We start from the raw sequence: 25,810 nt of genomic DNA on the forward strand, positions 1-25,810 counted from the left end.
AGTTATTAATAGGCAAGTCAATATCAAATTGCAACTGTTGATGTCTCTAGACCCAGAACTGCTTTTATTTCCAAGGATAGGGACGTTTTTGGGAGGGGTGGGGAAACTCATGGAGCCTGGCTTTGCAGTTCATCTCCTAGACCACATCCTCCCTGGTTACTACTTTCATTGTGTTTTCCCCATACCTTCCTCAGTATATACACTGACCATTTTATATGCCATTGGTGATGCCTACACAACCTGTTTCTCAACTTGTCTACCCAGTTTCTGTAATGAATCTGGAGGAATAATGCTGTTGGTCAATAAATTAGTCCACTGGGATTCTAAGCACTGAGTGTGAGCAGATCTTTTTTTTTCTTCTTCTTCTATAAATATCTCAGATGTTCAGTCTTCCTCTCATGAGGCTTCCATTCTTTTGAGAGCCAAATGTCCAGCCCTGAGTTCCTGCCTTTCCTTGCCATGGTAAATTAAATGCTAGATTACTCGACTTACTTTATCCAAGGATTGACCTTGAGCCAGAAGAAACCCAGGAAATGGTGACTTCAATAAAGATGTAAAGGATATTAATACACTTGCTGATGGGAAGTGGTAACCCCATCACTCCTCTAAAAATTAATTTTCAATAGGTTCCAGGACGGTTGTGGACTGTGTATCTGTGAATTGACACACAACCAGCTTGGGGAACTACCAAATTGTATTGCTGAGCCCATCAGGGTCCCATATCTGCTTAAGAGAGACATGGCAGGTTTTACCACAGAGCTAAGTCAAATGAACTTGCCTAGTGGATGATAGGGCTTTCTTGGTGGCTCAAATGGTAAAGAATCTGACTGCAATGCAGGAGACTCGGTTTCGATCCTGAGGTCAGGAAGATCCCCTGGAGGAGGAAATGGCAACCCACTGCAGTATTCTTGCTTGGAGAATTCCATGGACAGAGTAGCCTGGACGGCTACAGTCATGGGGTTTCAAGAGAGTGGGACACTACTGAATGACTAACACACTTGGCTCCTCTGTCCATGGGATTCTCCAGGCAAGAATACTGGAGTGGGTTGCCATTTCCTTCTCCAGCGGATCTTCCCCACCCAGGGATTGAACCCGTGTCTTCTGCATTGTAAGCGGATTCTTTACCACTTGAGCCTCCGGGAATCCCCCACAGTGGATGATAACTGAGTATTTCAAAACTTGTGGGAGGGGTGACTCCATAACAGCTGAAGCACTTCTCAAGAGGAGGTGGGGTCAGTCCTTTAGGGACTGGGGATTGGAGGCTGTGGGTGGAGGTTTTGGAGACTTCCGAAGATCCAGGGAATGGGTTTCCCTTAAACGTTCAAGAGATTCCAGGACTTCAGATTGCTTAGGACTCACAGGGAGGTTGTCCCTGTGTAAGTTTCTGTGACAAAAGAAGAAAGAGCGGACATCCTTAACCACTGGAGCGTGGGACCCCTAGGTGAGTTTGGTGAATGGGAAGAGCAGAGATCCCAGATGTCTCTGGACCTCGGACATTTCGAGCTCAAGCTTGAAGACTGCAGGGCTGGAAGGGATGTGAACCTCCGGGTCATCACCCATTGGCTCCGGTACCCTGTAGCCCCACCCTCCCACGCTCGTTCCTTCCTGCCGCAACCACCCCCTACCCCAATCCAAACGATCCGTCTGCTTCAAGTCCCGTTCTATTGAGTCAGGTAAGGTGGGAATCAGAGAGAGGAGGCAGTCACCTTCTCATGATCAAATAGTCTGAGTTTTCAGCCTCTTCCTATCTGGGAAACCGGGAGCTCATCCTCCTTTGTGCTTACACCCCGCTGCTCCAGTTCCAGTTTGGGGAATAGAACCTGTCGGTGCAGGGAGGATTGAAAAGTAGGGTTTTACCAGATAAACCAAAGGGAAAGGAATGAAGATCTTGGTGTTTTTCTGCGTCCCACTCTTAATCTTTCTCTCCTCATACCACTTGTTGGAATACCGTTGACACGTAACGTCAAGGATGTTTAAATTGGAAATATCTCACATTGCTGTGAAGGGAACTGATTAGAGATAGGCAGACTGATTTCTACAGGGTTTCTCTACTCTGGGTTCATACTGTCTAAAATTGGGTTTCGTACACAGTATATGTGATGAGCGGATTTTCTTTTGGATTGTTTTTGGGAATCTCTGTCCGTGTTAGACAAAATGGAGCCCTGTTACTTGGGGAGGGAACCTTACACGTCTTCACGTTTTTTCCTCACAAGAGTGGTGTGAGATAAAGGTATTGTCATTTCCAAGTTTAATCGGGAACCCTGTAGTAAAAGAGGTTCACACAGGGAGTCAAGGGGTAAAACCTGAGAAAGATTCTTGTCTTGTGGCCTCTGGCCATTTTATTTTGGAAAATTTCAAACATATATGAAAAAATAATGTAGTGAATTACTTTGCACTTATCACCCATCTTCAATAATGACCAACTTGCGACAAATATGATTTTCTCTCTCTCCTCCCCCACTACATGCCTCTCCGTTATTTTGAAATAAATTCCAAATTTATCATTTCATCTGTAAATGTCAGCAGTATATTCTCTAAAAAATAAAAACACTTTTAAAAAACCTGGCAAAACTATTATCACACCAAAAACAAATAACAGTAATCCTTTAATGTCATTAAATATCCATTCAATATTTAAAATTTTCTGATTGTTTCATAATTTTTTTCTGATAGCTTTATATTTTTAAACAAATTTATTGAGATATATCAATAATTCTTACACCATACCATCCACTCTTTTAAAATGTACAATTCAATGGCTTTTCATATATTCAGAGTTGTGCATCTATCATTACCGCTTTTGTACATTTTCATTATCCCCAAAATAAATCCCACACTCCTTAGCCAGCACTGTAACTGTCCCAGCTGCCAAGCTCAGCCTTAGATGAACACTAATCTACTTTTTGTCCTGTAGATTTACCTATTCTGCACATTTCATATAAATGGAATCGTGCGATATGTAATTCTTTGTGACTGGCTTCTTTCACATAGCATGTTTTCAAATTCACCCATGTGTAGCATGTATTGGTACACATTTCTTTTTATTGATGAATAATAGTCCATTATATGGATTTAACACATTTTATTTATCCAATTATCCGTTGATGGGCATTTGGCTTATTCCCACTTTGGGGCTATTATATTAATAATGCTATTATGAACATTTATGTAAAAGTGGGTTTTTTTGGTTGGACATATGTTCTTATTTCTCTTGATGTATATTTAGGAGTGAAATTTCTGGATCATCTGCTAACTCTATGTTTAACTATTTGAGAGACTGTCTCATAACTTTTTAAAAAGTTGGTTTGAATCATTATCCAAATAAAATTTATATGTTGCAATCCATTGGTAGACCTTTTAAGCATCTTTTAGTGTGTAGGTCTCCCTCCCTCTTTTTTCCCCCCTTGAAATGTATTTATTGATAAAACTGGGTTATTTGTCCTGTACAATTTCTGGCCATCTGGAATTTGCTGATTACCTCTTGTGATGTTATTTAATATATTCTTATGTTTCCTGTGTTTCGAGTAAATTGGTAATTAAGTGAAGAAGTTTATTACTTCTAGGTTCAATATTCTAGCAAGAATATGTCATGATTGGTTTTATATATTTCAGTTAGGAGGACAAAAAACCCTCAAATGCCTAGATGGCTCTCCTTTTGTGGTGTTAGCAGCCATTGGTGATCATTGTCTAGATTCACCTTTCAACAGAGAGATAAGATGTGGTATTCTAAGTTTATTATTCCTTCTTTTTTTCTTAGTTTGAATAATCCTAGGAAGAGAACTTCATATCAAACATTCATTACTCTGGCATACACTTTGTACAGGAAAAGCAAAATAAATTTTTATTCTTTCCCTTTATTTACCAGCTTAAAAAATGAGTTCATTGCCTAATATCGTCTGAATATGATCACTGAGATTTTTTATTTTAGTATCTCTCTGAATTCATTGATTTAAACTTATTTGATGTATTTCAGTCCATTGCAGTCATTCTTATTGACGCTCAAATCATCTCATCTTGGACCCATGGAGTGTCTTCAAGTTGACTCCCGAGTCCTTCTGACAAGACCTGAGTATATATAAAAATTTCCTTGCTTTCTGGTATTGACCGAATGGTCAATGAAATTAACCTTGAAATTAACTTGTACATTTCATGGCCCAAATCTGAAATCATATTTTTCCAAGAATACCTAATTTCTTTTAATGGAAAATGCTATTTCAGTTCAGTTCAGTTTAGTTCAGTCCCTCAGTCATGTCTGACTCTTTGCGACCCCATGAACCGCAGCACGCCAGGCCTCCCTGTCCATCACCAACTCCCAGAGTCCACCCAAACCCATGTCCATTGTGTTGGTGATGCCATCCAACCATCTCATCCTCTGTTGTCCCCTTCTCCTCCTGCCTTCAATCTTTCCCAGCATTTGAGTCTTTTCCAATGAGTCAGCTCTCCGCATCAGGTGGCCAAATTATTGGAGTTTTATCTTCAACATCAGTCCTTCCAATGAACACCCAGGACTGATCTCCTTTAGGATGGACTGGTTGGATCTCCTTGCAGTCCAAGGGACTCTCAAGAGTCTTCTCCAACACCACAGTTCAAAAGCATCAATTCTTTGGTGATCAACTTTCTTTATGGTCCAACTCTCACATCCATACATGACCACTGGAGAAACCACAGCCTTGACTAGACGGACCTTTGTTGGCAAAGTAATGTCTCTGCTTTTTAACATGCTATCTAGGTTGGTCATAACTTTCCTTCCAAGGGACAATTGTCTTTTAATTTCATGGCTGCAGTCACCATCTGCAGTGATTTTGGAGTCCAGAAAAATAAAGTCAGCCACTGTTTCCCCATCTATTTGCCATGAAGTGATGGGACAGGATGCCATGATCTTAGTTTTCTGAATGTTGAGCTTTAAGCCAACATTTTCACTCTCCTTTTTCACTTTCCACTTTCATCAAGAGGCTCTTTAGTTCTTCTTCACTTTCTGCCATAAGGGTGGTGTCATCTGCATATCTGAGGTTATTGATATTTCTCCCAGCAATCTTGATTCCAGCTTGTGCTTCCTCTAGCCCAGCATTTCTCATGATGTACTATGCATATAAGTTAAATAAGCAGGGTGACAATATACAGCCTTGATGTACTCCTTTTCCTATTTAGAGATTACAATTTTGTGCTTGGAGTGTTTGTTGTATTGCATTGATCATTGTTTGTAAGCCATTTTAATAGATTCAGGTAAGAAATCCTTTTTCCCCTAAAAATATATTATAAATGGATACTTATTTTTTTTCAGTTCAAATTTAGGACTATAGAGTTTTTACTTAACCTCTTGGATCTTACTTTATATATTTTTTCTCTATGTGGTTTTAGATTCTCTTTTTTTTAATCGGTTTATTTGGCTGCACCAGGTCTCATTTGCAGCACGTGGGATCTTTAGTTGCAGAATCTTTGGTTGAGGCATGTGAACCCCTAGTTGCAACATGTGGGGTCTAGTTCAATCAGGGACTGAATCCGGGCCGCCCACGCCACATTGGGAGCTTGGAGCCTTAGCCACCGGACCACCAGGGAAATCGCCAGTTTGAGGCTCTGGATGTTTGTTTCTCAGTTAGAAGTTGGTGCCCACATGCCCTCACCCTCGTCATTTCCCCACGCTGAGCCCATCATCGTCTCTTGTCAGTTTCCCCATTCCCAGACCTACATGTGTGTTTCCACCTAGGGAGCAGGGCAGGTGGACCTAGACCCGGTGGGTCTAGGTCGGAAGTTGAGCCAAACGTGTTTTAGGACTCTTCGTGATTGGGTTTGTACACATTTAAAATGGAAATGTTCACATGTTCTCTCACTGTGTCGGGGTCCATTGGCAGCAAGAGCAGTCCCAGATGTACTCACTGATGGTTCTGTTGTTCCAGTCCCTGTCTCGAGAGGCTTCTTGGCCTGGTGGGAAGACCATAGCATTTGGAGACAAATCCGTGTTTATATGTTATATCATATCCTTAGGTCATGCTCTGAGTCTTTCAGCAAGCTGCTTTTTCTTCTTCTTGTTCTTAGCTTTCTTATGTGTCAAATAGAGATGGTGAAACAATCCCACAGATTTGTTGGGTAAATTTAATGTTTAAGCATAAAGGAATTATCACAAAATTAAAGAGCTAATAGAGATGATATTATGCTAAGATTATTTAATTTTCTCTAAATCTGTACATTTTTTTTTCAGATTTTATACACAGATAACTTTAAGTTACTAGAATGTAAGCTCAAGGAAGGTGGGACTTTTGTTTGTTTACTGCTCTGTCTATAAGGCTTAGAACAGTGTCAGACCTGTATTTTCAAGGACAAATGGGTAGTCAAATATTTGTTCAGTGAACAGATTAATCCCAGAAGTTGATGTTTAAGTAGGTAAAAGGAGCTGCCAGTCTAAAAGTCAGAATTTTCCACTTCAAATTTTATTTCTCTCTTAATTAAAAAAAGGAAACCTCTTTAACAATCTGAAGTGGTAAACTACAAATTTGAAAATATTTGTTGTTCCCAAAGTATTATATTCACCTTTATGTTGACTTTCTCTTCCTGTGCTCCAGATCCCTTAATTTCTCATCGTCATTCATTAAAAATCTGTTCTAAGGTCCATTTTAAAACTGCAGTCTTATCTGATTCCAAGCTGGCTATACCCTGTGCATTCCATTTTTTCCATTTTTTGTTCATTGTGGAAAAATACACATAATATAAAATTTACCATCTCAACCATTTTTAAGTGTCCAGTTCAGTGTTTAAATACATTCATAATATTGCATCACCATCACCATCATCTATCTCCATGACTTCTTTCATCTTGTGAAACTGAAACTCTGCCCATTAAGCAGTAATTCCTCATTACTCCCTCCCGCTAACCCTAACAATTGGCATTCTACAGCTGTCTGTCTCTATGATTTTGCCTATTCTCAGTATCTCACACAAGTGGAAACATATAGTCTTTGTCTTTTTGTGGCTGACTTAGCAATGAACATAATGTCCTCAACGTTCATCCATGCTGCAGTATATGTCACAATTTCCTTCCTTTGTGAGGCTGAATAATATCCCATTACATGGATATACCACATTTTGTTTACCAGTTTATGTCAATGGACATTTGGATTTCTTCCATGTTCTAGCTAATGTGAATAATACTGTTATAAATATGAATATACAAAATTCTTAAGATCCTGTTTTCAATTACTTTAGGTATATAGCCAGAAGTGGATTTGTTGGATCATGTGGCAATTTTGTTTTTAATTTTTTGAGGAACCTTCATAATATTTTCCAGACAGTATCTATATCACTTTACGTTCCCACCAATAGTGCACAAGGACTCCTGTCCTTCCACATCTTTGCCAGCACTTGTTATTTTCTGTTTGTTCTTTTTTTTAGGTAGCCATTCTTATGGATGTGATATAGCATCTTACTGTAGTTTTGATTTGTATTTCCCTCATAGCTCAGTTGGTAAAGAATCCACCTTCTGTGCAGGAGTCCACCCGCAGTGCAGGAGACCCGGGTTTGATCCCTAGGTTGGGAAGATCCCCTGGGGAAGGAAATGGCAACCCACTTCAGTATTCTTGCCTAGGAAATCCCATGGGCAGAGGAGCCTGGCGGGCTATAGTCCATGGGGTGGCAAGAGTCGCATACAGCTTAGCGACGAAGCCACCAACAGTAGTGATGTTGAGCATCCTTCCGTGTGCTTCTTGATCATTTATATGTCTTCTTTGGCAGAATATTTATTCAAATCCTTTTACCATTTCTGAATGAATTTGTGGTGTTCTCTAGGTGGCTCTAGTGGTAAAAAAAAACCTGCCTGCCAATGCAGGAGACATGGGTTCAATCCCTGGTTGGGAAGATCCCCTGGAGGAGGGCATGACAACCCACTCCAGTATTCTTGCCTGGAGAATCCCATGGACATGGGAGTCTGGCAGGCTACCTCCATTGGGTTGCACAGTCTGACACAACTGAAGCGACTTAGCATATACACTGTATATTCTGGATATTGATCCCTTGTCAGACATATGGTTTTGAAAATATTTTCTCTTATTATGTGGGTTACCTTTTTACTTTGTTGGTATTATTTTTTATATACAAATTAAAAAAATTTTTATGGAGTCCAGTTTATCTCCATATAGTTTTATTGCATGTGCCTTTCTGATGCTGGGAAGGATTGGGGGGCAGGAGGACGACAGAGAATGAGATGGCTGGATGGCATCACCGACTTGATGGACATGAGTTTGAGTGAACTCTGGGATTTGGTGATGGACAGGGAGGCCTGGCGTGCTGTGATTCATGGGGTCTCAAAGAGTCGGACACGACTGAGTGACTGAACTGAGCTGAACTGAACTTGGTATCATATCCAAGAAATCAAATCCAGTGTCATGTAAGTTTTGCCCTACGTTTTTTCCTAGTAGTTTTATAATTTCAGATTTTACATTTAGGTCTTTGATCCATTTTGAGTTAGTTTTTGTATAGGGTGTTAGGTAAAGGTCCAGCTTTTGCATGTGGATATCCAGTTTTTCCAGCGCAAATTATTAAAAATACCATTCTTCCCCTATTGAATGATCTTAGCACCCTTGCCAAAAATCAATTTATTGTATATGTAAGGGTTTTATTTCTGGGTTCTCCATTCTAATCCACTGGTCTATATGTCTATCTTTATGTCAGTATCACACGTTTTGATCATTGCAGCTTTGTAGTAAGTTTTGAAATCAGGAAGTATGAGTCCTCCAGCTTTATTCTTCTTTTTCAAGATTGTTTTGGCTATTTGGGACCCCCTGAGAGTCCACATGAATTTTAGGATGAATTTTTCTATTTTTATAAAAAAAATTTCCTCAAAATTTTAAAGTAGAACTACCATATGATTAAGTGTGCAATAGCATTATATCTGAAAGTTGTACATAATTTTAAAATATTTTATTGCTAAAAGAATGTTAACCATTATCTGACAGTGCAGGGTTGCCACAAACCTTCAGTTTGTAGAAAAAAATACAATATCTGCAAAGTGCGGTAAAGTGAAACAATTGAAAAAAAGGTGAAATATCTATACACTGAAATCTATAAAACACTGATGAAAGAAATTGAATAAGATGCAATAAATGGAAATGTGTCCTGTGTTCATGTATTGAAAGAATTAATATTGTCAAAATGTCCATACTACCCAAAGCAATTTACAGATTCAGTGCAATCCCTATCAAAATTCCAATGATGGATTTTCATAGAAATAGGAAAAACAATCTTAAAATTTGTACAGAATTGTAAAGGACCTCAAATAGCTACAGCAATCTTGAGCAAGAAGAACAAAGCTGGGGGCATCACATTTCTTAATGTAAAATTATATTGCAAAGCTATTGTAAATCAAAACAATATTGTACTGGCATAAAGATGGACACCTAGGCCAATGGAACAGACTAGAGAGCCCGGATATAAGGTCACACATATTCAGTCAACTAATCTTAAACAAGTGAAGCGAAAGTCGTTCAGTCATGTCCGACTCTTTGCGACCCCATGGACTATACAGTCCATAGGATTCTCCAGGCCGGAATACAGGAGTGGGTAGTTGTTCCCTTCTCCAGGGGATCTTCCCAACCCAGGAATTGAACCGGGGTTTCCCTTATTGCAGGCAGATCCTTTACCAGCTGAGCTACCAGGGAATCCCCAATCTTAAACAAAGGATCCCAGAATACACAGTGGGAAAAGGATATTCTGTTCAATAAATGGTTCTGGAAAAGCTGGATTTTCACATGCAAAAGAAAGAAAGAGGACCCTTATCCAACCCCATACAAAACAATTCTATGTTGTTTGAAGACCAGAAGCCATAAAATTCCTAGAACTAATGATTTGGAGGGAGGGAGTTATGATACCAAAAACACAGGACAAAAGCAAGAACAACTGCATTAAATTTGAAAGTTTGTCCTCAGCAAAGGAAACAATAAAAAAAATACAAAGGCATCCTATGAAATGGGAGAAAATATTTGCAAACCATGGATCCGTAAGGTATTAACATTCAAAATATACTAAGGAACTCATATAACTCTGGCAAAAAAAAAAATCCAACTTCCCATAGACATTTTTTCCAAGAAGACATACAAATGACTGCCTAAAGTTATACGAAAAGGTGCTCACAATCACTAATCAGGGAAATGTGAGTTAAAAGTACAATAAAATATCACCTTACATCTGTTAATATGGCTATTATCAAAAAGTCGCAAGATAACAAGTGTTGGCAAGGATGTGGAGAAAAAGGAACCCTTATACCCTGTTGGTAGAAATGTAACTTGGAACAGCCACTATGGAAAACAGGATAACAGTTCCTAAAAAAATTAAAATAGAGCTACCATATGATCCAGCAATCCCAATTCTGGGCATATACTGAAAGGAAATGAAATCAGAATCTTGAAGAGATATCGGCACGCTCACGTTCATTGCAGCGTTAACCTCAACACCCACAAAATGGAAACAGCTAAGTGTCCATCAGTGGTTTAGTGGGGTAAAGGAAATGTATTAATAGCACACACACACACATGTGCACCCTGGAATATTATTGACCTTAAGGAAACTACCGTTTGTGACAACACAAACCTCATGGACATTGTGCTGTGTGCTGTGCTCAACCGTATCTGACTCTTTTGCAACCTTACGGTATTATAGCCTACCAGGCTCCTCTGTCCATGGATTTTCCAGGCAAGAATACTGGAGTGGGTTTGCCATTTCCTTCTGCAGGGGATCTCCTCAACCCAGGGATTGCACCTGTGTCTCCTGCGTCTTATGTATTGGCAGGCAGATTCGTTATCACTGACCCACCAGGGAAGCCCTCGTGAACATTAACTAAGTGAAATAAGCCAGGCACAGAAAGATAAATACTTCATGATCTCACTTATATGTGGAATCTAACAAAGTCTAACTCATACAAAGAGAAGAAGAGTGATTACAGGGGCAGAGGAAAGGAGGAAAAGAAGTTGTTGGTCAAAGAGAACAAACTTTCAATTATAAGATGAGTAAGTTCTCGATGTACAGCACGATGACTTTACAGTTAATGATGTATTGTAAATCTGAAATTTACTAAGAAAGTAGATCTTAAGTATTCTTACTACACTCACAAAATTAATGGTATGTGTGAAGTGAGAGATGTTAATTAACTTCATTGTAGTAATCATTTCACAGTGGACACATATATCAAAACATCACATGTATACCGTAATATATATAATTTTAAAATATATATATATACATATATTTACATATGTATGTTTTTATTTGGCTACACTGGATCTTAGCTGCAGCACAGGGGATGTTTAGTTGTGGCATGTGGGTTCTAGTTCCCTGACCAAAGATCGAACCTGGGCCCTGACCAAAGATCGAACCTGGGCCCACTGCATTGGGAGCATGAAGTTTAGCCACTGGACCACCAGAGAAGTCCCTACAATTTTTACTTGTCAATTATACCTCATTAAAGCTGGAAAAATAATAAAAACTTTAAAATAAATCTGTGTAATAATTCCATCATCTGGGTCATCTCAGGGTTGACATATATTGTCTTTTCCCTTGGGAAATGGTCAGATTTGTGTGTGTGTGTGTGTGTGTCCAAGTGGTGATTATGTTGGATTGTATCCTGGAAATTTTGAATATTATGTCTTGAGACTCAAGATCCTGTTAATATCCTCTGGAGAATGTTGAATTTGTTTGCTTATTTTGTTTTAACAGATCATCAACCTGGTTAAGTTCAGATGGCAAATTTTGTCATATCTTCCATGGGTGTGTTTACAATGTTGGTTCAGTTTTCACAGCCTTTGTGATGCTATTTGGGTTAGCATGTGCCACCGCAGGGTCAGTCTGTGGCTTGGGCAGTTGTTTGTATCACTGTTCAGTTTTCAAAGTCTCGCTGTGCTTCTTTGCATTTGTTCCACACTTGTGTAGGTCAGAGGTGAGCCTCCAGGTTGTGGAGGGGAAGCTGATGCTGCCTCCACCCTATTTTGGGGGAGGAGTAGGCCTAGGAGCTCTTTTCCCTGGCCCCTGAGAACCCTGAGAAACCCTGTTTCTCCTGGGGCTTTTTCATTTAGTGCTGTGTACGGGTCTCTGATTTGGCTGGTTCTTGGACCAGAGGCAAAGGAGGAAAATATGTGAAACTCATTCTCTGCACTGTAAGTCATTACTCAGGTTAACTTAAATACCCATTCTGACTGCTGCTATTTACTTTTCAAAGTCCTCAGGTAGTTACTTTTTGTATTCTATCCAGAGATCTTAACTGTAATTAGTGAGGATTGGTTATGTGTCGTTAGCTTACTCCACCTTGGCCAGTAACAGAAGGTGTCTCTTCATTATTTATGACACTTTATTCCTCTATATAAATTGTAGAGACTTCCCTCGTGGCCTAGTGGTTAAGATTGCGCTTCCAATGCAGGGGGTGTGAGTTTGATCCCTTGTCAGGGAACTAGGATCCCATATGCCGCCTGGCACAGCCAAATAAATATAGAGTAAAATCTTGCTAGCTTTTGTGGAAAAAAAAATGTGTTGAGATTTTGATTGGAATTGCATTGAATCTATAAATTTGGGGGAGAAATTCCGTCTTTACAGTACTGAGTATTTATGCCCATGAACATAGAATATTTCTCTGCTTTTTTTAAAGACTTTTAGTGTTGTTTATATTTACTTATTGATGTCATAAAGTTTTTGTTGATGTTGTGCTATCTTTATTTTAAAAATCCACTTTCTGTTTATTGTTATTGTATAGAAATCCAGCGTTTGCCCCAAACGTTTATTTTTAGATAAACTTTTATTGAAGTATCACATATTAAGGCATGCACAAATCATAATTATGGCTAGATAAAGTGTCACAACGTGAGCATGCTATCCTGACTTCTGACATCATAAATTTGTTTTGCCTGTTCTTAGAATTATATCATATGTTCTCTTCTGGGCCTGGCTTCCTTCATTCAAAATATTTTTGAGATTCATCCAGATTGTTGCACATGCCTGTAATTAACTCTTTCGTGTTGTCTCCTAGTTATATGAATATACTCTCACTTACTAATTCTACTGTCGAAAGATATTTGAGTTGTTCTCAGGTTTTGGCAGTTATGAATATTGCAGCTATGAGCATTCTTGAATGTGGTTTTGGTGCACTTATGTACACATTTCTGTTAGATAATCACTTTGAAAAGGGTGATAACGTATGAAAACATTTAAAGTATGTGGGTACATTCAACTAGTTTTCTGAAGCCGCTGTAGCAATCTGTATTCCTACCAGCAGTGTATATGAGTTCCAGAAGTTTCCACACATGCCATCATTTGGTTTAATCAGTCTTTTTCATGTTTGCTTGTCTACTGGATATACAGTAGTATCTTATTGTGGTGTCCTCCCAAATATTTTATTGTGAAAAAATTCTTAAGCATACAGAAATGTTCAAAGATTTATACAGTGACCATCCATATACCCATCAACCTAGATTCTACAGTTAACATATTGCCGTACTTGATTTATCACATATACACCCATCTGTTCTCATTTGTGGTTTTAAATTACATTTTCTTATTGACGAATGAAGTTGAGCATTGAGTATCTTTTCCTCTTTCTTGGCCATTTGTACATCTTCTTTGATAATATGCCTGTTTGAGCTTTCTGTTCCCTTCCTTCCACTTTTTCCCTGCTGCAATTTGTTATTTATTTGTGGGTGTTTTTTTAAAAATAAATTTTATGGGAAAAATATGCTTTTTTTGATTATGTAATTTGTTAGTTTCCTACTGTTGCTGTAACAATAACTACAAACTTAGTGGCTTAACACAACATGAATGTATTATCTTACAGTTCTGCAGGTCAGAAATCTGAAATCAGTTTCACTGAACTAAAAGCAAGTTGTCAGCAGACCTGTGTTCTTTACATAGGACCTAGGCTTTGCCATTTCCTAGCCTTTTCCACATACTAGGATTCATCTGCATTCCTTGAATCATGGCTCCTTTCTACATATTCAAAGGATATCACTCCAATTTCTGCTTCTGCTATCCTATTTCCTTTTGTGATTTGGAACCTGCTATCTCCTTCTTTCCCTTACAAGGACCTGGTAATTTCATTGTGTCCATCATAGATAATCCCAAATAATCTCCCCATTTCAAGATCCATAATTTAATCACATAGAAATGTGAGGTAACATATTGGCAGATTCCAGGAATTACGATGTGGATATCCTGGAAGAGGGCATGATTCTGTTCACCATGTATGTTTACTCAATTAATGGTAACTTTTGACTGAAAGACACTTCTATTTTTAGTTTTGTCCAATATGTCAAACTTTTCCTTTATGACTAGTGCTTTTTGTGTACTGTCTACGAAATCTGTGCCTACCCTCAAGTCATGCAGATGTTCTCCTGGGGTTTTTACCTTAAAATCTTATTGTTTTACCTTTTGTATAACTACAGTCTGCTCTGAATATATTTTTATTTAATGTGTGAAGTTGAGGAGGCCGAGGTTCATTTATTTCTATATAGATATCCAATTGCGCAAGCAACTAGTCATTTACTGAAAGCAGTGTCCTTTCTCTGCAGCTTTGCAGTGCCATCTTTGTTGTAAATCAGGTGTCTGCATACGTGTGAGTATGTTTCTGAGCTCTCCCACTGGTATCCAAATAATTTTCTGCGATAATGGAAATTTCTATATCTGTTCTTCTAATACGGTGTCCATGTGTCTACTGAACATTTGATATGTGGCAGTATGACTGAGGAGCTAAATTGTTAATGTTACTCAGTTTTAATTTAGATAGCCCCTGGCTAGTAGTTATCATATTGGACAGCATAGCATATTACTCCATTGATTTATTTGTGCCATAGATCCTTCTATCAATACCATACTCTTTTAATGACTATATCTTTATAGTTAGTCTTTACGTTTTTTCTTCGCCATCAAGATTGTATTAACCAGTTTAGGCCTTTTGCTTTTCGTGTACACTTTAGAATTCGCTTGTCAATTTTCTCAAAGACCCTGCTGTGATTTTAATAAGAACTGTATTGAATCTATAGACCAAATTGGGCAACATGGACGTTGTTAGACTACTGAGACTTCCAATTCATGAACATGTTACACCCCTTAATTTAGGGCTTCTTTATTCTCTCAACAACATTTTATAGTTTGTGTGTGTATCTAAAGGTCTTGCTTATTTTTCGTTATAAAGTTATTCCTCATAAAATTATTTTAAGTCTTTTGGTATTGTAGATGGTATTGTTTTAAGTTATTATTTCCTAGAGATCTTTTCTAGAGTGGAGACTCCATATTCTTACCAGGTAAGGATAAGAAGGTTGGGGAGGCCTCAGGGGTTTTTTGCAGGATTAATCTCATCTTCCCTTAGCTCATAAACCTAAAGTCTGCAGTTCTTAATGTCCTTAAGGTCAACAAGGGAAGAGGCCCCATCCCTGCAGAAGCAGGAATTAGAGTTCACCCAGGATGACAACTGTTAATGAAGACATGGAGGCTCAGGAAGAGAAATCTCAGCTGTCTGTACCTTCAGCTTCCATATCCCTGACTGCTACTACCTCAGCTTACCAGTTAGTGTCCGAGACACCTGCTGAGGAGAGCCAGAAGTTGGACCTTCTGTCAGCACACGTTTGGTCTGATGAAGATAATGAAGACATACTGGAGACCCCAAACAAAGATGAAGCCCCCCATGAACGACCAATCTGGGCCAATAAAACTGAGTACCTCCTGGCCCAGGTGGGCTTCTCTGTGGGGCTGAGCACCATCTGGCGCTTCCCTTATCTGTGTTTTCACAATGGAGGTGGTAAGCCTGGGGACCAGAAATCATGGACCCACGAGGGGGTGAGGAGCCAGAGACCTGTCCTGGCTACTCTGGGGTCTCTGAGATACGTAGGGGCTGAGGATTGGGGAAACTGACCTAGGCAGGGGCCAGGTACCTGAACCCCTAGAACCTTGGAAGGGTGGGAGCAGGATATCTGAATACTTAGTTTCATAAGAATGGTGCAGCTAGAGGCCTGGGTCAAGGCGAGAGAGACTAGGGTATCTTGGTCTTCCAGGAATTGGGGGCTGGGTGCCTGGGACTGTGAGGGATGTGGAAGCAATTGACCCTGATGCCTGTGGCCCTGAGGGAGGTCATTGGTGGGGAATGTGTCTTCCTGGACCTATGAAGAAGTCCAGGCCAGATGGTTGGTTCTAAGAGCTCCTCCTTGAACCCCCTGCACAGGCAGTTTTCTCATCATCTACATCCTGATGATGTTTTTGGTCGGGATTCCTCTCCTCTTCCTGGAGATGGCAGCTGGTCAGAGGATGCGTCAGGGCAGCATTGGTGTGTGGAAGGTCATCAGCCCCTGGATTGGTGGTGTCGGGTATACAAGCTTCATGGTGAGGAGCCCTGGGCTGCCCAGGCCTACCCTTTACACCCCATCCCCACCCTAACCCTCATCCTGGAATGGGTCCCATGACTTCGCTTCCAAGGGTGAAAGCCGTTCGGTTCCCCAGCTCTCCCTCCGGCGAGCCTACCTTCTCCTCGTCTCCAGAACTCTTCATGGTCCCTAGGTGTGCATCATCGTGGGCTTGTACTACAGTGTTCTCATGGCGTGGAATCTCTTCTATTTGGTTGAGTCTTTCCAGTCTCCACTGCCTTGGTTATTGTGCCCCCTATCAAAGAATTCCAGTATCGGTGAGAAGGGAGGGAAGCAAAGGGCAAATGGGAGGGCTGAGAGAAGGACAGAGGAATGAAGTAGGAAAAGGATCCTTGGGAGAATACGATGAAAGGGGACTGGAAGGAGTGGGTGGGCGTGAAGAAGGGGGAGGCGCACCTGGTCTTGCAGTTTCCTCCACGGCCGGTTCACCTCAGATTCTGAATGCGCACGGACCAGCCCCACCACGTACTTCTGGTACCGGAAGGTATTGAAGGCCACAGATGAAATTGAGATAGGTGGGAAACCAGTCATACATTTGGGTGCCTCTCTCCTTGTGATCTGGTTAATCATCTGCATCTCCATGATCAAAGGGCCAAAGTCCACTGGTAAGGTGAGCTACCCTCTGACTTACTAATGCAGTGGACTTCCTTCTATCTGAGATCCCCTAATATTCTCCTAACTTGATGCCTACTCTCCAGCGTCTCATTCCCTCTAATCTGACCTCCCTCTGATTCCCCATAGCCTTTGATCTTAGTCTATAGACTTCTGCCTCTGCTGAACTTTTCTTTGTGAATCACACTTCCTACTCAGATGCTGTATATCTCAGTACTCCTTCCCTACATCATCCTTTTCTCTCTTCTTATCCGGAGTCTCATGATGAAAGGCGCGTATTTTGGCCTCAAGAATTTGTTGGCTGCCAAGGTAAGGCATCACCCACCCTTTAAGTCTCTTATCCAAATAGTAGGGTTAATAGTCTGATAGAGACCCTCCTGGCTCCTTCTTTCACTCCCTTCTCATCTTCCATCTCCATCATGGCTTGCTCTCCCCTCTTTGTATCCTCATCTACATGGTACTTTTCCTTCTCAGGTACCAGCCCTGTATTCTGTGGAAGTGTGGCGCCGAACAGGAAACCAGCTCTTTTTGTCCTTGGGCCCCGGCTTTGGCAGTTTCACAGCAATCAGCTCGTATATCCCTCGGTCCAATAACTGTGTCATTGACGCCTGTGCTGTGGCTTTTCTCAACTTGCTTGCCTCACTGACTGCCACAGTGTTTGTATTTGCTGTAATGGGCCACTTGGCCACAAATAACAACGAAAAATGTTACTTGATGTGAGCCCAATCTTTCATATGAAGATTGTCACTAAAACCAAAGTCTTGGAAATAGCCCACACAACTCCAGTCTAGGCTCCTATCACTCAAGGAAGTTGGCTGTCAATATGGGGTCCTCAAATTGGAGCATCCTAAACCTTAGAAACACCTGAATCCTACCACCTCTGTCTCTTTCAGAGATGCCTTTCTAAACTAGGAAATTCCCGAAGTTGGAGGTTTTCAAAAATGTGTTCACCCCATTCTTAACTGGAGGCTGCCATGGAAAAATTAGAGGATACTTTCAGCTGAACCATTAGACAAAAAAAGGGCCTGCTGCACCAGGGTCCCCATAGCCTGTACTCCATTTTCTTCTTCTATAACATTCATTCCAAAAATGCTCGTCATGTTTATAAAAACATCTCCTATCTACCAGCCCCTGTGTTGAGCTCTGGCAACACAACCAATGGTAAACTAGACTACCATCCCTGATCTCAAGAAAATGAGGAAGCAGATAGTAAACAGATAATCACAAACTAGATGAGGACTAGTAGTAGGGATGATGAGTGGACACAGAGGAGGGAGCTACTAACTTGGAGCAGTCAGGGAAGGTTTCCTGGTAGAGACAATACTGAGCTGAGTTTGTTTCCTGACAAGTAATCACTGGGAGTGTTCTTTCAAGTGTTTCCAATTCATAGACCCGTATATAAAAACATGCCATTAAAAAAAAATTGGCCGATACCATACTACTTTTCTGCGGTTTGTTGATTTGCCCTCATAAGAGATCATGAATAGATTTCCATGGCAGTAAATAGTGCAGTGAGCTGAATAAGGATTTGTAGGAATCTGCCAAGTGGAGAATGTTTAGAGGGTAGAATTGGGGTAGACTAAGTGCGGATAGAGTAGGATAGTTCTAAGCAGAGAGAACATCAGGGACCAAAGACACTAAGACAATTGAGAGAGCGTGGCAAGTTGAAAAGGGCTTAATAATTGAGGACAGCTGATGTATAGAAGGTTGAGAGAGTTGTGAGTAAAGAAGCTGAAGAGGCCAGCAGGTCAAGAAAGCTGAGAAGCCATAACGTTATCCTGAGATTGTCTAGTAGGAGGTAAAAAGCTGAAAACCCTCAATGGTACTGTAGGAAAGACCCCTCCAGGAGTCTGCCTCAGTCAGAAATTCTCTGGCCTCACACAGCCATTTCTGTGATTATGAAAATAGGTGTCATGTAGGATCCTGGATACCTAGGATTCAGTGCAGGCCCTACTTTAATCAAATCAAAAACTTTAGGCTAGTAATTTCCCTTTTCATCTAGAGGCTGAGGGAGGAGGTTATCATCCAAGGCCAAATGATTCTATATAATTCTACTTCTGTCCCCAGGAACGCTAAAAAAGTGATGGATATGGTCATTGCCCAGGTCCTGCCGCCTGAGGCCCATCCTCCAGACAGTCTGTACCATGATCCGAGCTCCGTCTACCCCAAGTGGCTCAACAACCTCCCTGAACACATCAGAAGCAGAATCCTACCCAATCTGACCGATTGCGACTTATCTAAGGAATTGAATCAGGTAGGTAGGGGATTGGGGATAGGGCTATAGAGTTCCCCTCAAAGCCCCCAGAGCACCAGAAACTTCCACATTGCTTAGGTGTCTGTAGAATTCAGAAAGGCAATTTTCAGAAGCATCTCAGACAACCAAGACCATGATTCATAGTAACCTTTTGTGATAAGGCAATTGTAGCCTTTGTAGCACAAAACACTAGAATTCATACAAGCTTCTTCACCCCAGCCCCAGAGAGCTGCTAGACCAGGAGGAAATCCTCATGCCTCAAGGCCAGATGAGTATACTAATATCCATGAACAGGGCTACAGATAGTTTTCTAGGGGAGAGGATGGAAACAGAGTTAGGGCTCCCCAGACTGAGCTCAGAGCCCTCACCACTCTTTCCCTCATTCACAGGTTATGATCGGTCCAGGTGTGGTCATTGTGGCATTTAGTGACATCGTCTCTTTGTTTTCTGGACCCACCTTCTGGTCCATCATTACCTTCCTGTTGCTGGTGAACCTGGGGCTGAGCACTGTGATAGGAATCATACAAGGCATCATCACCCCTCTCCAGGATACTTTCTCTTCCCTCAGGGAGCATTCAAAGCTGCTCACAGGTACTCTGACCTATGACTGTTCTCCCACCTATGGCCATCATTTAGTTTAACCCCAATGGGACTTATACACACAGGGTCGATACTGACCTTGATTTATATCTGATGTTTCTCTCCAGTGGGTGTCTGTGTGCCTATGTTCCTGGGAAGCCTCCTTTTTGTGAGGCCCTCAGGCAGCTACTATGTGAACCTGCTGGATGACTACTGGGTATCTCTGCCCCTTTTCTTCATCGTCATCTTGGAGACCTTCGCCATGGCCTGGATCTATGGGGCCAGGAGGTGATGTCCCAATCCCAGAATTTCCTGCCACACAGCTAAGAGTCCCTTTTGCTCTCACTGCCAGGCTCTTATCCCAGGGCATATGGAGAGATCCCAAGGGGGTGGGAAAAAAGAAGAGCATGCTGGTTCCAGGGGAATATCAATATAAAGTGGGAAAGTGGCGAGCAGTCTATATCAAGTCTTAGGGGCTCCTGAGCTCTTCTTTCAACCTGGGTAGTGTGGACATTGAAATGTGTAATCCCTTGCTTCTGAAAGCTTGCTCTGTGGACTGGTGGCATTGGCACCACCTGGAAGCTTATCAGAAATGCAGACCCTCAGGCTCCACCCCAGACCTTTGTATCTGTATCTGTATTTTAACAGGAATCCCAAGTGATTCATATGTACACTATCATTTGAGAAGCCCCGTGTAATCCAAGGGTGGCAGTGTTTATAGATGATAGTGACTCTTGGCATCGGTTTGTTCATTCATGCAACCAGTCACTCTCAAATATTTCTTAGAGCCTCCTATGTGCCAGGCAGGCCTTGTGGTGAGTACTGGGGGATACTGAGATAAATTAAATTTAGTTTCTGCTCTCAGAGTCCAAGGAGAAAGACATATCCTTGAGCAGGATGGAGGCAACTGAGGGCACTCTAGAAACACAGAATTTTATCTAAAGAAGATGGAAGAGTCAGTCAAGGAGAGGATGCATGAATAGAATATAGTAAGATGAAGGAGAAGTTTGTTCTAAGCAGAAGGAACCTGAATTGGATGTATTGGGATTAAGAAGGGTGCACCAAAGAAAGCTGGATGTGTGGGCTTAAAGAACCTACTTTCAGGAAGTTGGGCTTTTATCCTGAAGGGGGATGGAGGAGAGGGGTTTAAAAGAAAAGCCCTGGGGCTGGGACAGAAACCAGACTGAAAGTGGATGAATTAGCGGCAAGAAGACTGGTTGTGGAGGTGTGAACAGAAAGTTTTAAGAAATGTTAAGTGTTTTCTCCCAGGTTAGGTTTGGACTGACCCCCACACCAAGGCTGGGTAAGGCTTGAATGGGCCTCCCAAAGTCTTGTGACCCTTCCTCCCAGGTTCCTTACAGACCTGAGTATCATGATGGGCCGCCCCATCTCCCCCATCTATCGTTGGCTGTGGTGTTTTCTGTCTCCATTTATGCTGCTAGTCCTGTTTTCAAGCACCCTGATTCACCTGTCTGTGAAGGAGATCACCTACTTGGCCTGGGACTCAAGAATTGTGAGCCTCCCTCCCCAGAACCCCCTAAGGAGTGGACATGAGACTTTTCAGTCCACTTTTTTCCTCCCCACTCCCACTCCTAAATCGACTCTTACAACTAGGACACAGTCATCTGATTCCCTGGGGATTCAGTTATTTAGTCTGTTGCCTTGGTTTGTCTCCTATCCCTACCCTCTTCATCCTGCTACTTCAGAGAACCTGGGCATTCTAAACCTTCTTCCCTTTTCTCCACAGTCACATGAGGTGACCCGAGTTTACCCGTCATGGGCTAAAGCCTTGCTTATATTCACCGTCATCATCACCGTCCTGCCCGTCCCTGTCTACTTCTTCTACACCGTCATCGTTCGGGTGGCTTCTCCTGTCTCCGTGATCCACAATACGGCCATAATAACCTTCCAACCTGAAGCTAAGGGGGACTCACCGAAGGTTGGTCCACGGCTTCAGATGAGGCAAAAAAGACAAAAGATTATTAAAATGGATAAACCAAAAAACGGGGGAAACTTTCTGCCCCGTGAATAATTCCTGTTGGAAATAAAGACTTGGTTCATTTGGCACAACATCACTCCTTTATCGGGGTGAAACTCTCTGGTGGGCAACTTGTATTAGAAGAGGCAAATGCAGAAACTGCTAACGTAACTGGACCCAAATGCCAGTTTCCCTGGACTGGCCAAGCTTTTCTGGCCTGAGAGGGATGAACACAGCAGTCATTCCCTGCATTTCCCACACTTTCCCTCACCAGACCTGTGATAATGGTGCTCTTGACTTCTGGTATTTGGTTAATGGTAAATGCTGGTACTACTTCTCCTAGGCTACGTTCCTCTTGGAATTGGTCTGTATAAGGTCTGGTCCCTAGGAAATTCAGGGCAAAAATAATCCTGGTAAATTAATCAGCTCAGTGAAACTTTACTTTTGTCATAAAGAAAATCCTGGTTTCCAGTATTGCCTCCCATTGACTGTTAAATTCAAATGCTAGGACCCCAGGTCCTCTCTTCCTGGTTCTTCCTATAAGTACACTAGACCGAGTCGAGTCACTGGTTATGGCAAAGTAGTTAACTATCTGCTAATCAGTGACTTTGTCAGTATCTCTTAAATATTAAGGGGCTTAAAACTTTTCACAACATCGTATTTTCTACTAAGGTGGTCTGGGAGTTTGGAAGAAGGTTATTTGGCAGGGACTGAGGGGGAGATCAGTCCTGCGTGTTCATTGGAAGGACTGATGCTAAAGCTGAAACTCCAATACTTTGGCCACCTCATGCCAAGAGTTGACTCACTGGAAAAGACTCTGATGCTGGGAGGGATTGAGGGCAGGAGGAGAAGGGGACGACAGAGAATGAGATGGCTGGATGGCATCACCGACTCGATGGACATGAGTCTGAGTGAACTCCGGGAGTTGGTGATGGACAGGGAGGTCTGGCGTGCTGCGATTCATGGAGTCGCAAAGAGTTGGACATGACTGAGCGACTGAACTGAACTGAACTGAGGGGGACAGTAGAGGCTGACTGCAGAAAATAAAGAAAACCCAAGGAGGACTCATTTTGGGCAACGTGACAAAAAAATAAGACAAAACACACTCTATTACAAGACACCTAAATGTAGCATAAAATACATCAACCATCCTCTTCAAATGTGTAAATGAGCTTAGAATAAATTAGAAGAAATCTTTGAGAGGCCAAGAATTAATTCTAAACTTGAATTAAGATAGGTAAGGTAGTAAAGCTGGTTTCCCTGGTGGCTCAGAGGTTAAAGTGTCTGCCTCCAATGCGGGAGACCCGGGTTCAATCCCTGGGTCTGGAAGATCCCCTGGAGAAGGAAATGGTAACCCACTCCAGTATTCTTGCCTAGAGAATCCAATGGACAGAGAAGCCTGGTAGGCTACAGTCCATGGAGTCCCAAAGAGTCGGACATGACTGAGTGACTTCACTTCACTTCACTTCAAGGTAGTAAAGCTAGTAATCACATTGGGGGAATTGCCACTGTCTGGTAAGTTAGGGATTTTGATTTCAAAAGCTAGGTAAAGACAAAGCCTTGGTTCCATGAAAGAAAAAGAAACCCCTGTACATAGAAAGCTTAAGGACTGTACTCTCTGTGAAAGAGTTAAATAACAATAAAATGCATATGCCTGTTTCTGTCTTTGATAGGAGAGAAATAGTTTATTTTTTGAGAATTTGTAACTCTTACGTGGAATTTTGGTTCAAATTCACGCAACTGGCATAATCTGAAAAATCCAAGTTGGGATGAGCATAAAAGGTGTCTGGTGGATAGCACCTAGCCCCAGCACCTGTCATCAGTTCAGTTCAGTTCAGTAGCTCAGTCGTGTCCGACTCTCCGCGACCCCATGAATCACAGCACGCCAGGCCTCCCTGTCCATCACCAACTCCCGGAGTTCACTCAAACTCACCTCCATCGAGTCGGTGATGCCATCCAGCCATCTCATTCTCTGTCGTCCCCGTCTCCACCCACCCCCAATCCCTCCCAGCATCAGAGTCTTTTCCAGTGAGTCAACTCTTGGCATGAGGTGGCCAAAGTATTGCAGTTTCAGCTTTAGCATCAGTCCTTCCAATGAACACCCAGGACTGATCTCCTTTAGAATGGACTGGTTGGATCTCCTTGCAGTCCAAGGGACTCTCAAGAGTCTCTCCAGCACCACAGTTCAAAAGCATCAATTCTTCAGCGATCAGCTTTCTTCACAGTCCAACTCTCACATCCATACATGACCATGGGAAAAACCATAGCCTTGACTAGATGGACCTTGGTTGGCAATAAGTACATATAAATAATCTCGGGGAAAATACAACTTCTACCAGGCTTCATAGGATTCCCACCAATAAACTACCAATGAACGTGAGATAACAAAAAGAAATCACAAAATACACAGGGAAATGAGGCACCCTAAAGGGAGGATTAGCAGAATCAACAGTGAGCAGAATCAGACCTGCAAAAACCTTATATATCAGAATTATCAAGTATATAATATAGAATAAACGTGCTTAATAGATTTAAAGACAAAAAGAAACAGTTGAAATTAAAAACGAGGAGCAAGAGATTCTCAGAAATGATCAGGGTATTTGAAAAAGGACCAAAAAGAACTTTTAGAAATGAAAAAATCGTTGGATTTAAAACATCAATGGGTAGGTTAAACAACAAATTAGAAAACTAAGAAGAGAGACAAATCTAAAGAGAGCATAATGATGTATCACAGAGAAACCATGGAGTTAAAAACATGAGTTTAAACCTAAGTGTCCATTGACAGATGAATGGATAAAGATGTGGTACATGTATACAATGGATTATTACTCAGCCATAAAAAGGAATGGAATTGGGTCATTTGTAGAGATGTGGATGAACCTAGAGTCTGCCATACACAATGAAGTAAGTCAGAAAGAGAAAAACAAATATCCTACATTAATGCACATATGTGGAATCCAGAAAAATGGTAGAGATAAACCTAGTTCCAGGGCAGGAATAGAGATGCAGACAGAGAATGGACATGTGGACACAGAGCAGGGGAAGGTGGGATGAACTGGAGGATTGGGTTTGACATAAATACACTGCTGTGTGTAAAATAGATAGCTAATAGGAACCTGTGGTGTAGCACAGGGAGCTGCTCAGCTTGATGTTCTATGGTGACCTAGATGTGGGGGGGGGATTCCAAGAGGGAGGGGATATATGTATGCATATAACTGATACGTACAGCTGATTTATGTCATTGTGCAGAGAAACACAACCCTGTAAAGCAATCATACTCCAATAAAAAAGATATGAGTTTAAGAGACATGGAGGATGGTGGGACAAAGTTCAACACACCTCTAATAGGAATTCCAAAAAGAAATCTTTGGAAGACTGGGGAGAGACAAGACACAAAGACAAATAAAAAGATGACCATATTCCCCAAATCAAGGAAAGGCTCAAATCCTTGGACTGAGGAAACATAACAAATTGAAAGGATTAAATAAAAGGAAACTGCAGTATCCCCAAAATAAAGAGCAACCAGGCAGAAAAGACATTACCTATAAAGTATCGACAGAAACAATAAAAATATATTATTAGGACTGGAAAAACGTTTTATTTGAGCCAAACTGAGAGCTACAGCCCTGGAAATACAGAGTCAAGAAGCATTTGAATTGTGTTCTGCTAGACTACAAGATGGAGGTGGCTTATAAAGGCAAAAACTGCAAAACTATATAAGTTTTTTTAAATCAAGATTATAATCAGAGGCTGCAAGAAATAAAGATGTTTATTAAGCAAGGATTGGTTGGGGTCCAAAATGGTTGCCTAGTTTTACGGGAAGACCTTGAGATCTCAGGTTGCAGCTGACAGCTGCTAGCAGACACTGTTTTGAGAATGGCTGGTGGTGTCTTTGAGTCTGATACAGTCCAGAAAATTCAAGTTACCAGTGATGGAGGAACCTGTTTGAAACCATATCCACAGTGGCCATCCAGCTCCAATTTGGATGCCTGAACCACAATTACTCCATTTTTA

General features: G+C 41.4%; 1 protein-coding gene across 4 annotated transcripts; it reads left to right on the forward strand.

Moving 5' to 3' along the window:
* Window positions 1–1,632: 1,632 nt before the first annotated feature.
* On the forward strand, window positions 1,633–22,787 carry LOC129546181 (orphan sodium- and chloride-dependent neurotransmitter transporter NTT5-like). Of its 4 annotated transcripts, XM_088830471.1 has the most exons (13): window positions 12,044–12,131; window positions 14,529–14,572; window positions 15,365–15,754; window positions 16,175–16,332; window positions 16,507–16,630; window positions 16,808–16,983; window positions 17,184–17,294; window positions 17,460–17,701; window positions 19,053–19,239; window positions 19,629–19,830; window positions 19,947–20,106; window positions 21,169–21,331; window positions 21,566–22,787. In XM_088830471.1, exons 3-13 carry the CDS (start codon window positions 15,421–15,423, stop codon window positions 21,848–21,850), a joined length of 2,142 nt encoding a protein of 713 aa, XP_088686597.1. In that variant the 5' UTR covers window positions 12,044–12,131; window positions 14,529–14,572; window positions 15,365–15,420; the 3' UTR covers window positions 21,851–22,787. The 4 variants fall into 4 exon arrangements, with proteins under 4 accessions (XP_088686596.1, XP_088686597.1, XP_088686593.1 ...); XM_088830467.1 differs by lacking the exons at window positions 17,184–17,294; window positions 17,460–17,701 and having other exon boundaries at window positions 12,048–12,131; window positions 19,090–19,239; window positions 21,566–22,757; XM_088830470.1 differs by lacking the exons at window positions 12,044–12,131; window positions 14,529–14,572; window positions 17,184–17,294; window positions 17,460–17,701 and adding an exon at window positions 1,633–1,673 and having other exon boundaries at window positions 19,090–19,239; window positions 21,566–22,757.
* The last annotated feature ends 3,023 nt before the right edge of the window (window positions 22,788–25,810 follow it).

The sequence above is a fragment of the Moschus berezovskii genome, chromosome 22 (genome assembly GCF_049115385.1).
Source record: "Moschus berezovskii isolate FMDL1 chromosome 22, NW_MosBer_1.0, whole genome shotgun sequence".
NCBI lineage: Eukaryota > Metazoa > Chordata > Mammalia > Artiodactyla > Moschidae > Moschus > Moschus berezovskii.